Here is a 17,136-nt window from a genome sequence, read left to right on the forward strand (position 1 = left end):
AATAAATAACATATCATATAGTTGCTAATAACTTCCAATATACAGAAAATAACTCATCCAAAAAATCTCTCATTCTCATCAAAATGTATGCATATAACATTTACGCTACAATACATGGCTATTGACTAAAATACATTACAAGATAATTTAAACAACTAGTCATGACTGTACAAAATTAGAAAAGAATTAGCTATGTACTAGATAGACTTAGAAATTCAGTCCTAGCTACTCAACTGAACCTTTACCCCTACCCAGACCTGAAAATAAAATGTAGAGCATAAAATGAGCTAACATAGCTCAACAGATCACATTCTCTTAAATCATTTTTTAATAATTACAAAAGAAATAACTAAAATAAAATAATTATTCCAATCTTAATAATATACGTATTTTAGAGTTGTGCCAAAACAAAATAAACTTTTATAGATAACTAAATAAATCACAAATTTTAGAGTGCAATATACTGAATAGAATGTAAATAAATATATATTATAGAGCAAAAAGTAAGAAAACTCCGGCCTTTATATCTCTCAAGAAGAACTCCATACTCTTATGCCTCCCATTTAAAACTTCATGCTCTTAGGCCTTAGAGTGCTTTCAACACATTTAGAAATTTCCCAATAGAACTCCGTAGATATATAATTGAACTCTGAAATAAAACTTCCATCGAATTCCTTAAGTTCTGACATAATATCAAATAGAGATGCATAATTACGTTAGATATGTCATATGATAATGCAGTAAGCGGTTAAACATAAACTAGAACTATTAATATAATTTTTAGAAATTTATCTTAAGGGCATTTTAGTAGTCCTGTATATAACAATATAGCCAAAATTTGCTGACTCAAAATTTTACAAAATTACAAGAAATTTTACACAACTATGTTTTGGTACTTTAATTATTCGACAGTAGTACTTTTTAATGTCTGAATATTTTCCTACAATTTTAAAAAAAAAAATTGCGTTTAAAAAATATCCAGCAAAAATTTTACCAAAATTTATTTAAATGTCCAAAATTACATTTTCTACAACATACCATAAATTACATGATGAAAACTTTCCTACTCAAAAGTTATATCGATCTGAACATGGAAAAATTATATTTTAAACCAGAAAAATCTCAAAGTCAAATTATAAAAATTTGGGATATACAAAAATACAACCTATCTCGAGCTGGACAACTTTCAAAATTATGTCTTCAAAATAAAATGACTCAAAGCAACTCAAAATTAACTCTCTCTAGAATTCCTCTCTCTCTTTAGTCGTCAACTTCTAAGGGAAGCAATGAAATGAATTTAATGAAAAGATATGTTTTTATTTTAAATTCAGAACCCATTGACGCAGTGCTAGATCTTGCGCACCGCAGCGCCACTCCTTAACACTGCCACTCCTCAACACCACCACACTAAATTTATTTGTAAAATTCTAGAGAATTTACGCCAATTTCTTGGCATCATGGCACCCAGAAAAAAAAAATAGATTTCACAAACATGCATACAAACCTCACGGAACCCACTCCATAATAGATTCACATTCAGACACATCCAAGATAGTTCAAACTTCAAAATGTAGAATTCAGGAAATTACCTTTTCCAGATAAAGTCAGAATAGGTGCAACTACACCCGTATTCATTAGGTATTACAACAGTGTGATTGTCCCCTAATCCCATCACTTAAAGAACCTAGAGGGAGCAAGAAGGATAATCCTACAAACATTGCAACCTCCTTATTCATTAGGGTCTCCTAGGTAGAAAGTGTCCTCCTTCCAACATCCAATTTATTTACCATTTACTTACACAATTTATAATTATGTGTTTATTTGTTCTCTTGCCAATGCCAACTAACATCAAAATTATATTAATTATTTTATTTAATAATTTTTAAAAATCTCAATTCAACCCACTCCCATCCTAAAAAAAGTAAAAATATACGCCCACCCACATGCAACATATCTTAATGACCACTCACCTTCCACCAAGTGCTCATGCACAAATCCATCTTTGAATCCTCGCACACTAGTAGTCAACCATGCAAACCTGTGTCTACATTGAAACACTATCACACATTCCCTCATCTTTGCAAGCACCTATGGCATAACACACATGCCCCAATTTATCCCACTCATCCTACTCCCTTAAGTTTTTATTCATTGATCCCTAATTGTTAGTCAGTTTTTAGCTCATTATTTGGGCAAAGTCAACTAGTACTTCAAACTTTTTTTTTTCAACATGATTTAAGTAACTCTTAGACTTTATATATCTCTCCAAAGTGTCATGATTTATGTCTCCTCTTACTAAGATGAAACCTCTCATCACTGATACCACATTTAAATTTAATAATATTAGATATCTCTCATAGTTGAGGGCTTTTTTTGCTTTCTTGTTGAATCACATGAAAATCAATATCATTTTGATGCTCCTCTAGATAATGATGACATTGTCGAGGACTTAAAATAGCAATCTCCCCATTTTGCTGTTCTTATTTAGCTCCTCAACAATCTTGAACTTTTTGTTGGTCTTATTATCATGTTTAAAGATACCACTAATATTCTTTGTTCCACCTACTTTCAAGATCGTAATATCTTTATGATTAAGACTATTTATTTTGATATTTCTTTCCTTTTAGTAAAGCAACCAGCCAATTCAAGAGTGCTATAATACATTGAGAGAAAGAAATAAGATGGAATTACTTCAATGTAATCCCTTTCTAATGATGATATTCTTTGATTAAAGCAAAATAATTAAGTTTTTGTTGCAAAGTAAAATAAAGAACTTTTTGTTGGTCTTATTTTGCTTCTTCGAATTACCAAATCTTTCTGCTTTATTCTGTGACAACTATGCTCTTAATACGGGTTCTCTAGGCGGTAAAGGGGAATGTGGTCAAGAGGATGGACAAGTGGTGTTCACCATCATAAAAATCTCATTAGCCCATATCTACGTTGCAAACACACTACTTATCCTCCTGAATAGTTCTAGAAAAAAAAAATATGATTATCCTTTCTTTGTCCAACATGTATTCACAAATAAGTATTCCTTAGCATGAATATAATTGTTGTTTCATTCTGATATTTGGGGTTCAAGTCTTATTTTGATTGCTTAGGATTTTGTTATTTTGATATCATTATTGCTGATCATTCTTGAAATACTTAAGTGTATTTATTATACTATTGATAAAATTTTCTTTATGTATTTCAGATTTTTTGTTTTAAATAGTAGAGTTAACTAATCTATTTTATTGAAAGTAGTGCAATGATAATGTTTTAGAATGCATATAAATTCAATTTCAACATTTTCATTCTAAAAATGAAAAATTTTCATTAAAACATATTTTCTTTTACCTCTATGCATGTTAGAGTGACAAAACATAAAAATTATCATATCCTAAATATTGCTAGGATAATTATGTTTCAAATTAATATCCCTTGCTAGTTTTTCTCTCACTTTATGAGTTTTTTGGTTGCCTTTATGTTGTTCACATTTTTTGCCCACATAATACTTACTCTCTTTGTGGCACAAATTTTGTACTTCACCTAATACTATTTTTCACAAGAATACTCCTTTATTTCTACCAACACGGTATGAATCATCACTATTTGTTGTCTTCTCTACAAGTATCACCATTTTTTGTCTCCAACAACCTACTATCATTATATCTACACTCCTCTTTATCTTGGATTAAGACATAAATTATAGAGTTGTTACAAAAATGAAATAATAATAATAATAATTTTAAAAGTTTCCCTATGAGATGTGAATTTGCCCTCCTTTTTCTCTCGGAATCAAGCCAAAAGTTATAATGTTATGCAAAGAAAACGTCAATGCAAATATTTTATATTTCAATATGGGGCATAAAAGATAGGGTTTGGTGGCTCTCTCATATACAATAACTTTAATGAGTTACCTAGAAAAATAATATTTTATATTTTATTTCAATCAGGAATAAAACATACGATTTTCTTTTCTTTGTTTTTTTTTTTTTTTTCATAATTTAAGGTGTTATCTTTGCTCTTTATTTCATTAAGAAGCATGCCTTTTTTCACCACTACCTTCCTTACCATTGTACCAAAAAGTGGTTGTAGGCATCCTTTCACCAAATGAAGCATCAATTCATTCCATTTTCCCAAGAAAGAATGATTGCCCAAATCCAAAGCAGGATAGCTCAAATAGCTTATACTGTCAATTTGAATTTAAAATTCAAATTTGGGAAGATTGCAAATATATAGTAAGCCACAAAATAATAACATGATTAAAAAAAAAAAAACCAGTAGTTTTGATTCCTATCTTGCATATTATTATGTGATATCATAATTGATCCACTTTTTTCCTCTACATGCAGCATAAAATGCCAAAATATCTTTCCAAACTAATAGTAGGCTTGTTCACATTGACAAAAAAAGTTCAAGACAAATTTGAAAACTAAACTGTATGGCCTATCACCGAAATGCAAGGAATGAAAGATTATATCATTCTGAAGAATGCGGAGAATTCATTATAAGAGAAGCACAGCTGATTCTGAAAGAAAAGAGCTCTTATATTTTATCAAACTAAAAATGCAGTAAACTCTAAAGCTGTAGTTTCACCTCTTCCAACTTTTAAGTGCGGGTGAACGGTCATTCTCTAAGATATCTCGGCCAATACCATTTCTTTCTATTCTTCTCATTTTCTGATGCTGAACGTATCGGTCTCGACCCAGTTGATAAATGCCGTCTAAGAAATGGCTTACTGAAGGAGCTCTTCATGCCGGAACTAGTTCCCATAAAAGCACCCTTTCCACTAAATTGTTTACTCAAGGAGCTCTTCATGCTGGAACTAGCTCCCATAAATGGAAGCTTTCCGCCCCTCAACCTGCGATCCGAATTTGAGTCTCCGTCGACATCTGCATCAAAAACTGCAATTCGAGATACCCTGTTTCTTCCCTTCAGCTCATGCGCCGCAGGCGGTTTCAACACCTGTCGATCAACATTATTTGAGCACACTTGGCAAGGCGGGTCGTATGTGTCAGTTTCTGATGTTAAGCTTTCTAAGCACTCAGCGTGGTATACATGACCACAAACCAGAACAGCAGCTATAGGGAGATCATTTGTAGAGACTATCTTTTGAGTGCTCCATGGAGATTTCTCCTTCAGTAACTTCAAGCATATACCACATGCTTGCAGATTTGGTGACTGGTTACCTTTAGGCTGCAAGTTTGATCCAAAAATCTTGAGATTTTCAGTCTCGAATGATGATCTTTCTCTTTGAGAAGAGGCGACGAGCTCCGAGAATGTCCGCATTGACCATCCATCAGAAGAAACCCCATGAGATTCTAGAGCTGATGACTCATTGCCAAACGCAAAGGAGAGTCTTCCTGCTTCGGGAGAACTGCTGCCTTCATTTAGGGACTTGAGAGATGGAATCCTGCTATCAGAGATTTGTCTGTAGAGTTGAAACCCATGAGAGCGAATGGACTTTCTTGAAGAAGTTGGGTCAGATGTGGTGAAGCTAGTCGTTGAAGATGAAGGATCTTCCACCTTGATTGGTGGAGATAAATAAGGAATAGTAATTGAGGACTTTATGTCGGATGCATTCGGTAAAACTGATGATTTAAGTGAGCCATTAGCCTGTTCAGAAGAGATAATTGAAGTCAGGTTAGAAAAAAGCTAGTTTTAAGTACATTGCAGATAAGTACATCCTATAGGATTCTTAACAGCAAGGTAGAATTTAGTTTTAACTAACCTCGGGAGATGAATTGCTTGCTGTGGATTGATCTGTTAAAACCGTGATAAGAAATATTAGTTGTATCGTTAAGATAATTGCAATGAAGCGATAAAAAGAAACATCGTGTTATCTTTCTTAAAGAAAAATAATTACATAGGCTACATAAAGGTGGGTCATGTCAATTATACACAGAAGACTGGAAAACTAACAAACATACAAGAAAAAAAGGAAAAGTTACCACCAACTTGGTTTAGTGGTATTGTGTTTTGCCTCAAAAGTAGCGGCCAAAGATTCAAATCTTCAGAGAAATTAAAAAAAAAATGAAAAAAAAAACTTAAAAGTTCTAGACAGAACCTTCAGAAGCCAGGTAATGTACAGATCTATTTGTTATTAGCCATGCAAAGTTGTATACAATACATTCTATTGTAGTAACCAAAATGTATTTTAAGTTTTCTTGAAGTTCCTCCAAGGCATGTAGATCATCGACAAATAGTGACTCTCATATGATCCAAAATAGGAGTATAATCCTAATGACACTGATAAAGAATACAAATACTTGCAGCTCACAAAAAGATGGAATTGAGATTGTTGACTTGTAGAAAGGTCCAATGGTTCTGATCCTACACGGGCTTAGGTTTCATCAGACGGAAACAATTGGTCTTGATTGACTTATCACAAATTGATATCAATGACCACCCTCTCTATCTTCTTGACTCTAACCTAGTGGCTCAATATAGCCCTAGGACTGAAAAAAGCACTCTCGTCCAAAGAGGGATTGGGTCAAAGAGTGTTTTTCAAGGTAGCAGTCCCCAATAGTTCACAGATGTCACACTTTGAAGTTCACATGATCATTAAAAAAAGGATAATGAATCATACTCTTACCATCTAAAGCATACATGGTTCTGCACCGTCACTCTGGTAAGGCTTCGTCAACCCAACCCCTCTTTGACCCCTCTTTCTTCTTATGTGGCATAGGTAAGCTGCCTAAGTTCTGGGCATGAGTGATCCATAGCAACCTCTCAATGTTATTGGGTAAGCCAACAATGAGAGGGCAGAACGGTTAGAAAAAAAAAAACTTTGTAGGGGAACCCTAACAATCTATCAATCAATTTTAAATTTAAAGGGTACCCATGTTTGGCATTCTTGCTATAATCCCTTCTCATTCCTTGCTTTAAACAACAAGAGCTCTCTATTTTGGACTCCTTGTTAACTCCTTGTTGGATTTCAACAAATCCCTTTTGTCATGACTTTCCTTCAACATAAATCAGTTCATTTGTTGTTTGCCTGACGTTTTTAATGAAAACAGCACACAGGAAATCAGAGGAATTTGGGAGAAATGGAACTACATTTTATTGCAGGAATTTGGTTTATTTGTAAGAAATTATAATATGCATAAGCTCTTATCCAATCCTAAACAAACTATACATAAGAAAAAACTCTATTATAATAGGGATGGACATTTGTTTATGCATCATGAAGTTATCTTCTTAAGATTTTATGTTTCTTCTTCTGAACTAAAGTCTGATCCTTCCAAAATCCATGCTATTTTTAACTGGCATATCCCTACTTATTTCGCTTAGGTTAGAAGTTTCTATGGGTTAACCACTTTCTATAGAAAATTTATAACGAATTTCAATTATGTTGCTACTCCTAGAACTGATATGAATTTTATTTTTATTTTTTTCAAAAAATTTGTGTAGACTCAGCATGACAAAAAGCTTTTTAACAAATTAAAATTTTACTTATTTCTTCACCAACCTTAAAATTACCTAATCTCTCAAAAGTTTAAGTCAATTATAATGAATATGGCGCATTCTCTACAGAAAAGTTAAATGAAGCTAGCAAAGATACTATATATATGACGAAAGTTTTATGCTATCATTCAATCACTTGGCACTAATCATCAAGGACTCCAAAACATATATTCCCAAGAGAAACTTAATCATAAACATGAAAAATGAGTGAAATTATTGCAGGATTACTCTCTTAAGTTAAATCATAAACTTGTAATTTTAAACAAACCCGTTAATATCTTATCAAAAGTATCTTTAGTTATTTGAATCATTTATTCTTTAAATTTTCGTATCATTAGATTTGAAATATTGAAAGAAGACTATGATTCTTGTCCTCATTTTCACCTACTTTTTCATGAGATTAAATACAAACTTTTTAGTAGGAATACTTCTTTCTGAGAAACTTGGAAACTTTTGTTCAAAAATACACAATTTGTATGGCTAAAGATTCTCTAAGAGATTTTATGTTTGAATTACATAGTGGGAAATTGCTGGTCACTTTGGGAAGAACAAAATTACAGCTTTAACTAAACACAAATTTTACTGGCCTTCCTTTAAGCAAGATGTAGTTAATAGTTAATTCGCATTGCCTCACCTATTGGCAAGCTAAGATTGTAAAACAAAGATAAGGAAAAATATATAATTTTGAAAGTTTTTATTATACCTTAGCAGGATATCACGATAGTTTGTCTTAGGATTACAAATGAAAACTAAGGATTTGATAATATACTCATAGTGGTAGACAAATTTTCTGATATAACATATTTTTTATCCTATCATAAAAACAAAAATGTCTCTCATGTTGCAAAAATTTCTTCAAAGAAATTTTTAAGCTCCATAGTCTACCATCTACTATTATATTTGTCCAAGATATTTCCTTCATCTCATACGTCTTAAAAATATTGTATATACTGATGGACGCCAAATTAAAATTTTAATATTCATTTCATCCACAAATTAATGGGCCTACAAATAGTTAACAAAATATTGGGAAATTAAAGTTTCTTCCCACATCATAATTTATCTATTCAAAATAATTCATAAAACTCCACTTGAAGTAGTATATTGCTTTAATCCTAAAAAACCTACTCACATTGCACACATGTTATCATATACAATCTCAGACACTACATTCAGTTTTTCTAAAGATTTTTCTAGTCTTCATTAAGAGGTTAGGCAGCAAATAGAATAAAATAATGCCAAATATGCTGAAAAAAATAACTTGTAAAGATCTAGAAAATTTAATGAGAGTGCTTTAGTCCTAGTTCATATTCATCTGGAATTATTTTTCTTAGATTCAAAAAAATCCAAGCAAGGGTTCATGTTCCTTTCAAAATTCTTTTAAAAAATTGGACAAAATGCTTATTATTTAGACTTAGCATCAGGCATGCAATGCATATTACTTCATTTTTCAATATAGAAGATCTAATGCCTCAAAAAGAATCTTTGCAATCTATAGCTTTGCAGACCAACACTTTTCGAGGTTAATATTATGGCCAAGATCAAGTGCCCTCTCTACCTATCTTCTTTGACACTTGGTTGACAATTGAGGAGCTAAGAGATTAGTTCCTATTAGGGTGGACTTAACATCAAACATGCATATTAGTTTATTTTTCAATATAGAAGATCTAATGCCACATAAAGAATCTTTGCAATCTTTTGAAGGTTAGTATTTTGGCCAACATCAAGTGCCCTCTCTACCTATCTTCTTTAACATTAGGTTGACTATTGAGGAGCTAAGAGATTAGTTCCGATTATGGTGGACAATTACCCATACTTCAACTCTTTGAAGAGAGCTCTTTTGAATTCAGGGAAGTTAATGAAGCATCATCAACATCTGTAGCTCTCAAACCAGTCACTAGGGCCATTCAAAGAAAAATAATGCACACCTTTTAATAATAATAATAATAATAATAATAATAGCATATTATTATGTTATTTTCTTCTCTTTTTCAAGTATTTATGTTAATAAAAATAAGAGTGGATACGGGAGAATTGTAATGTATATGCTCTACCACATTGCGTATAAAAATTAATGCCAGTCATGCATTTTTGCATGGGTCAGCCACATCAAGGGCATTTCTGGTTATTTGAAGGAAGTCTTGGATGACCAGGAGATGAAAATAATACAAGTAGCTTCTACATAAAAATTTGGAGTGGCCTTGAGAAAGCTTTATCTTAAATATTTGGAACGGTGTCAAGATTTTTTTTTTTTTTTTTTTTTTGGAGTGATTTTGATTTGTCCTCTTCTTGAAGATTTGAAATGAATAAAAAGCAATTTCTTCATAAAAGCTCTTAATATTGGAAGATGAAAGATGAAAAGGTCAAATACTTTATTTCATGTTCTTAAATGAATCTTTATGATTATGACTTTTCATGCACCTATATGAAAAGGCCAAATACTTCATTTCACATTCTTCATGATGTTAAACCTGTAAATAACTACGAGATTTTAGGATGTAAGGCACCATATTTTGGTTGTATAACTGAGAATATCCTCAATTTTTTTTCAAATTTAATACGATTTCTAGTTTGCCAATCTCTTCCTTTGGTGAGGTAGAGAGTGAAATTCTTCCTTTGATGAGGTTGTGAGGTTATCTAATTACTCTATTAGTGTTCTTCATCCAATAACTATTCAAAGTTGTAGCATCCCTTCATTACAGTTATACTAAGCATGAAATAACTTGAGAGTTGCATTTGTTGCCTTAATTAAGAATGTAAAATGAGCGGTTTTGATTTTTCTTATATAAGCAATGGACTTAAACATCTCTATTAAATAGCATGTACAACCATGGTAGTTGAATGCCATGAGATCTTTGGTTATGACTGTTTTATGAACTCTATTTTAATGCAAGTCATTAAAAAGAGAAATGTTATTGAAGTTTTCACTTATCTTGTGGAGGTGTGGTCAAGTGCCACGAAAAGAAAAAAATAAATAAATAATCCCTTCACATGAGTGTGTCGGTATCTTGAAGATCAAAATTAAAGTCATATATTTTCATATTACTATGAAGACGCTCACAAAATATATCCAAACTTTCAATGTGAGATGCATAGTATATGCAATTTGTAGATGACAAGGCTCCTCTATTATGATAAGTGATAAGTTTGAATAAAGGAGAAAATATTTGGAAAATAAAAACAAATAGAGCTAGTAGAGTAATAAATCAGTATATGTTATTCAATTATAGTGGATGCAACATTCATAATTATGAGTCAATAGTGCTAAACGGAATATAACACCTAGAGTTAAAACTAGGTGGTTTAGTGAAGAGTGTCAGTAAAGTACTACATTATACTAGTAAATCATGAAAATTTAAAAATAATTTCATAAATTTGTAAATAGACTATGTTATATAAATCGGAGGAAGTGTTAAATGAATGTAACCCATGTGAATGACATAAAAAAATGCCAGGAGCATTCTATGTTATATGGCGGTACTACTGAGTAATGACTTTGATATGAGTTCAATTATTTCCCAGCAAAACTAAAGAAAACTCAAAAACAATTTTTGAGCCTATACCATTGCAGCCCAATTTATGCATTATAAGAATTAAGCGTAATTTGATCACATGGTAAATGAAAGACTTAGGATAGCTTGGTTAACGGTGAAAAAAAAATAGTGTTCTTTTTACTCCAACAAATCTGCACTTGAAACCATGTTTTCAGAGGGTCTCTTCCAAATAAATATGCTTAAAGACACGGAGGTGAGGACTACATGGTATTAACCCAAAATTTTAGGGGCATTATGTTGAAAAGCTGAAAAGAAAAGCATACATGTGAATGTAGCATGAAATTGGAACATAAAAAACAGATTTCAAGAATTATATTGGAGGATGAGGAATTCTGATAAAAGAACAGGAACTATATGACATTTTAGTGATGGTATTATTGGTAAACCAGGAAAGAAAAAAGACGTTGAAACCCTTGGTCATTTCAAACTGGCAAACAAGGCTGCCAAAACCGCATGCGGAAGATATCTAACATGAAGATATACCTGTTTTTAAATACTGGATCACCATTAGTACCGCATCAGGTACAATAGTCACAAAAGGCAAATAAAACCAATTATACATGTGTTAATCCAAAAAGAGTGCATTTTACAAAAAACATAAACAAGCAAATGATTCAAAATGAAAAATCATTAAAAATCATAACTTACCTGTAACAATGAAATTAGTGTTGTCGGATCCTCCACTTCGAAAGGACTTCCTCCCCTGGAATGTCTGGAAAGCTTTACATGGAGTTTCACTATCAGAAAGACCATCAGTTTCCGCATCTGCCACACTCTTAACTTCAGAGGTGACATTTCCACTGTTATTATGAGAATAACGTGCATGGTTTTCCATAATGTCCTCTATGTGAGTTCTATTGTCCCACCGAAAATTCCAAGTTGGAGATTGTCTAACGTTCCTATAAGTAGAAGCTTCATGACTAATCCTGTTAGGCAAGGATTTGTCTCTTGCAGCAACACAACAATTTTGCCCCATCTTGGAACACAAAATAAAAAACCCCCACCCAATGTATTAAAGAAATACCAGTTCGAATGCTATTTACACCAAGAAGCTGCGGTTTCTCTAATGTTCAACTGAACAATAGTTTAATTGGGGAGCAATCATGCTTCAAAATTCCAGCATATATGCAGAATTTTCAGTAACATTCTGTAACATAAGTACAAATGAATATATCAGTGATAGAATACTAATTGACATGAGTAGAAAAGTACATTAACTTCTTCAAAACATTTTCCGAAAGAACTACTTCCAAGCCTAGAAAAACAAAGCAGTTCGGACATCTATAGAATTTCAAGGCTTATGCATCAAATTCTTAAGTCTTCAATATGAACCTTCAAAGTTTAAAAAGTATAAATATCAACAAAATACAAACCTCTAGAGTCAGAAAACAGGCAAGGAAAATTATACTCAAGGTGCGAAGAGACAATCGTATGAACAATAAAGAACTTAGCTTGAAGGATTATCATAACAGGCCAGTTTGATATCCTATTTTAGGTAGAATTTAAGCGAGATATAACATAATTTTGAGGACATAAATTCTATTGTTTTGATAAATCCAGTGTTAGCCTCATTATTGATTAAATATAAAATTGGTTGAATCCCACCACTCATAGAATTTAAAGAGCATAAGAATTTCTTCCTCTAACAAATCTAAAATCTTGAAATAAATAGCCAAACAGTTAATCAGAATTTAGCAAAATTTAAAAGCCGGTTATGGGCGTTATTGACCAAATTATGCAGGATTTAAGTAGAATTTAAGATAATTGCCATGAAATAGTACAAATGACTACTTTAAATCCTACATAAAAATAAATCTTGTTTCTCTTCCATTTGGTGTTAGTTATCAGTTATCGCTTCTCTTGCTAAAAATCTTAATATCATGTCCCTAGATCCTTGAAAGATATGTCCCCTAAATCCACGTCACAAATAGTATACATTTGTTGACTCCTGATCAATCAGGAGAGTTGGAGTGACAGTTAATAGTATTCTTTCATGTCCAATAATCGGATGTATGACTCTGTTTGAGTTTATCCTTCAGGGTGTGAATAATTTTTTCAATGGAAACAAAATGAATTTCGTTGGTGTAACTAAATTTTCAGAGCTTGAAGCAGAATCTGGATTACTCATTTTGAGCTTTTCCTCATTTAAGGCTAACAGATATGGCATATTTAACTTTTTTAACATAAAAATTACATTTAATAGTTAATTTTGATGACCAGAGATATCTACAATTTCAAATTCCAAAGGCAATCTAGAACTTCATTTATGAAATACATTATAACATAAAAAAGAAGAACCAGCAACAAAAAAACAACATCAATAAAAGAATATTAAAAGTTGATGATTGGCGAATCAGGATCACAAAATGTAAGTGAATTCTTAAATTAGTTAATATTGAATATATATTTCATCAGCATATTGCTTACAACTCTAGGAACCAAGAAAACTAATATATTGCTTGCAACTCTAATATAATTCAACAACTTAAAATGTTCCAAGTTTGAACAAGTAAAAGATGGATTATTATTCTTGTATTAGTTATAATGAGACACATAAATTTATGTTGGATAAATATTTTGTGAAACCTGACAGAAGTTTGGTGATATAAAGATGGAAGCTCCCATTCAGACATTTTCATTCAGAGGTGAAAGAATATTATAATTGGATAAGCACAAGCAAAAAGTGTCAATAAAGCTTTAATGGGATGACTGAATTGGCATGGTAAACATTAGAAAACAAAAAATACGAGGACCATATAACAGTTCTTAGCCCCTACCCTTTTACAACATATTTACTATTTTATTGTGAAGTAAATGACTTGAAATGAAATAGTGGGACTCAAATAGGGCCATTGAAAAAATGCCAGACGTCTGTATTTAGGAAGGAAAATGCTACAATGGCAAAGCATTGCTTCAGTTCACCTAAACCTTTATTAATATGCAAAAGTATTGATAAGAATGAAGGAATCAAGATTTCATTTAGTACAAATATGCTGACTTCATGCTTTTTTGAGTTATATGAAATAAAAGAATCATACATTTTCAAAGAAATACTAGCTATTTGTTCCATGTCGTATGTCCTCTTGAAGTTGAAATTTAGGCATAGAGTGAAAGGCTAGTGATGGTGATCCTTCAAGCTATGTTTCTCAGTAAACTGGAAATTCTTAATTGATTTCATTGTTGAAGATGAATAGAATGAATCTCTTTCTGATCAGTATAAATTGGCAATAGAGGCTTGAGTGGCAGGATCAAGGGGTTTGAATGAGAAGAAATTAGAGATTAGCGGGATGGAGCGCTAGGCCATAGGAGGAAGATGGGATGCCTCTAGAGGGCGTACGACATGGAATAAATAGCAGGGTTGACAGCACAAGCGATAAATCTCCAACGATCTCAAGTGAAATCCAACTAGCCTTTCACTCTATGCCTAAATTTCGTTAAATCCATTGAATTACAGGATTTAGTAAATTCGGTATTTACTGCGGAAAGAGGGGAGATGTGATTCAAGTGACTGCAGGATTTAACTTCAACTTCAACACCATTTGGGAGGATTTAGGCCTAAATCCAAGAAAAATCAGCTACCAAACAGTCCCTAATGTTCTAATACTTTCAAGATTTATTAAATCTTGATTTATATGATTTAGTATAAATCCTACATCGGAGATGTTCTTTATGCTAGTTATCTACAATAGAATTGACCAAACCTCTCCTTTCCAGGAGAAATTCGTGCTATTGGGGGATAAAAGATCCATAATTCAATCAAATCAATGAATTAAAAAAAAAAAAAAAACAAGGTAAGACGATCTTTTTAAGGAACCACTTTGCTTCTTACATGAAATCAATACACCGTAAAAAACCCAAAAATATCATTATCAAAACAATCTTCTCCTCCCCAAGAGAAATTAGTAACATTCATAGGAAAAAGCCGAATAATTGAATCAACTCCACCTATAAGAATTCCAAAAAACCGAGTTCTTCTAAAATAACCACTTCTATTATTACATGAAATCAATCCGCCTCAATAAGGGGAAAAAAATCGCCACAAAAACGAGAAAAAAAAACCCCACCGTAACCAGAGGTAATCACAATAAATATCTCAGCTTGAAGGATCACCATCACTTAACAAGGTCACAAACAGAAGCAGCAATAATTACAAGGAGGCATCATCTATCACCAACTTCATTATCCCTCAGTGGCCGCATGAATGACAAAAAATAACCCAATCTCTACATTTGAACAAAACTAGAGCGTCACATATAGCTCATAAATAAAGATGAACTCATGTCATGTGAGTAATTGTATAAAGAAGATTTTTTTTTTAAAAAAAAAAGAGAGAGACAGAATTTCGCACAGCCACATGAGTTTTAAGCTACCTGGAAAGCTAACCTAGATCAAATTCGGGGAAATTGTCCAGGCAACCACCAAATCGATGGCTTCTGATACGACAGCAAACGAAATCACTCCACCTAGGGTTTCCTTACCGATCTGTGACCGACGTCACCCTGGATAAATCGCCGCGGGAAATTCCAGGAACTCGATGCTCTCTCTCCCTTCCACGAGATCTATGAGAGAGAAAGGGTGGAGAAAGAGAGAGTACCAGTTGTGGAATGAAGAAGATCTACTGTTGAGAGTAGGGATTTGAAAAGTCTTCGCTAAATTCACCGTTCCGTTTCTGCCGCTGTCCCTCGTGGTTTCCGTTAAGCTTGACGGAAAGCTTCACTTTTTATCAATTATATATATATATATATATGATACTTCATAAAAAAAATTATTTAATGTGAAATTAGGATGCAGCTCTGTGTCACAATGTAAAACTACATTCAAATTCCACACATAATAATTTTTTCTCCTTTCATAGTCAGTTAAATATATATATTTTTCAAGAAAAATTATTATATATATTGAAAAGTCTTTATTTAATCAGCTATTATATCTTACAACCAATAAAATAAATTGCTCAATTATAAATATTTAACTTTGTTGTATGTTTAAAAATTCATGATGCTAAAAATTAAATTTTTACTTCTTACACATTTTATGAATATTCAACATATACATAACCAAAAAAAAAAAACATTAAACACCAAATTTTTTATTGAAAAAATTAAAAAAAAAAGTAAAAAAATACAAAACTTAACCCAAGAAATGATCCAGCATGTAAATATCTTTCAAAAGTCTAATGATGATTGTATTGAACACTCTTCTTATGGGCAAATTATTGCATCCGGTCATCGGACGCGAAGAATAGGTTCGGACATCCAATAAAAATTTGCCACGTCACCTACGCTTTTGACTTGCGCTTTAGTTGCACTTTAATTGCGCTTTGACTACGCTTTACCTGGGCTTTTGATTGCCCTTTGACTCGCGCTTTTGACGCGTTAAATTTAAAATAATATTTTATTAATATCTGGATCTATCTCCGCGTCCGGTGACCGGATGCAATAATTTGCCCTTCTTATAAGAGGAAAAACTACACAGCTAAAAAGATGGACATTAAACTTTTGTTGCTAACAAATCTTTTTCACAACTAAATCCTAAATTTTAATTAAAAAACTTACAATCAATGACCCAATCCCGAAATTCCATTTTGAACCCTCATAATTATTTCAATTGGATATAAAATTATTATTAAATTCTTTTCAAAGAAAAAAAAATAATCCAATTAGTTATGGAAAAAAAAAACCCTAAGGTTGATAGGTGGTTTTCCTCACCAAACATATAGAAGCAGGAGTCATAGTAGCATTAAAACAATGAAGAAAGTTGGTGAGAGGATTGAGTGCGATAGGTCGTTGGAGAATTGGACAATTTATAACCTCATTTTTCAACCCAATTGCTTTCTTCATCATAAACCCTAAACTTTTTTTTAATATTTCTTAATGTATAATTAATCACGAGTTACATCACCTCTTTTGTTATGTCGACGCTCATGATACATATAATAAACAAAAGAGTATGATAATATTTTATTATCTAAATAACGCGCATTATAATTCTATTTGAGTTTAGCATTTTGCTTCTCCAATCTTTGAGAAAATATGCTCTCTCTCTCTGTAATGTGCATGTTTCATATTTTTTTTCTTTTGCTTATAATTGGAAGGCATTCCAAAAATTAATTTTGCTTCTTCATCATAGG

General features: G+C 32.2%; 1 protein-coding gene across 5 annotated transcripts; it reads right to left on the reverse strand.

Annotated features, from left to right (window-relative positions):
* Positions 1-4,252: 4,252 nt before the first annotated feature.
* Positions 4,253-15,636, reverse strand: LOC110097324 (uncharacterized serine-rich protein C215.13-like). Of its 5 annotated transcripts, none has more exons than XM_020823616.2 (5): positions 15,390-15,636; positions 15,071-15,229; positions 11,655-12,153; positions 5,717-5,748; positions 4,253-5,601 (listed from the first exon to the last, which is right to left on the reverse strand). In XM_020823616.2, exons 3-5 carry the CDS (start codon positions 11,980-11,982, stop codon positions 4,612-4,614), a joined length of 1,350 nt encoding a protein of 449 aa, XP_020679275.1. In that variant the 5' UTR covers positions 11,983-12,153; positions 15,071-15,229; positions 15,390-15,636; the 3' UTR covers positions 4,253-4,611. The 5 variants fall into 5 exon arrangements, with proteins under 5 accessions (XP_020679275.1, XP_020679277.1, XP_020679278.1 ...); XM_020823618.2 differs by having other exon boundaries at positions 15,377-15,636; XM_020823619.2 differs by lacking the exon at positions 15,071-15,229 and having other exon boundaries at positions 15,485-15,636.
* Positions 15,637-17,136: the final 1,500 nt, after the last annotated feature.

Source organism: Dendrobium catenatum, unplaced genomic scaffold, assembly GCF_001605985.2.
Source record: "Dendrobium catenatum unplaced genomic scaffold, ASM160598v2 fragScaff_scaffold_1310, whole genome shotgun sequence".
Classification (NCBI taxonomy): Eukaryota; Viridiplantae; Streptophyta; class Magnoliopsida; order Asparagales; family Orchidaceae; genus Dendrobium; species Dendrobium catenatum.

Excerpts from the sequence above, each read along its gene's own strand:
- LOC110097324 (XM_020823619.2), bottom strand. The coding sequence starts at position 11,982 with ATGGGGCAAAATTGTTGTGTTGCTGCAAGAGACAAATCCTTGCCTAAC. Across the intron at positions 5,749-11,654 it reads CACTAATTTCATTGTTACAG|ATCAATCCACAGCAAGCAAT; the intron begins GTAAGTTATGAT and ends CGGTTTTAACAG. Across the intron at positions 5,602-5,716 it reads CAAGCAATTCATCTCCCGAG|GCTAATGGCTCACTTAAATC; the intron begins GTTAGTTAAAAC and ends TCTTCTGAACAG.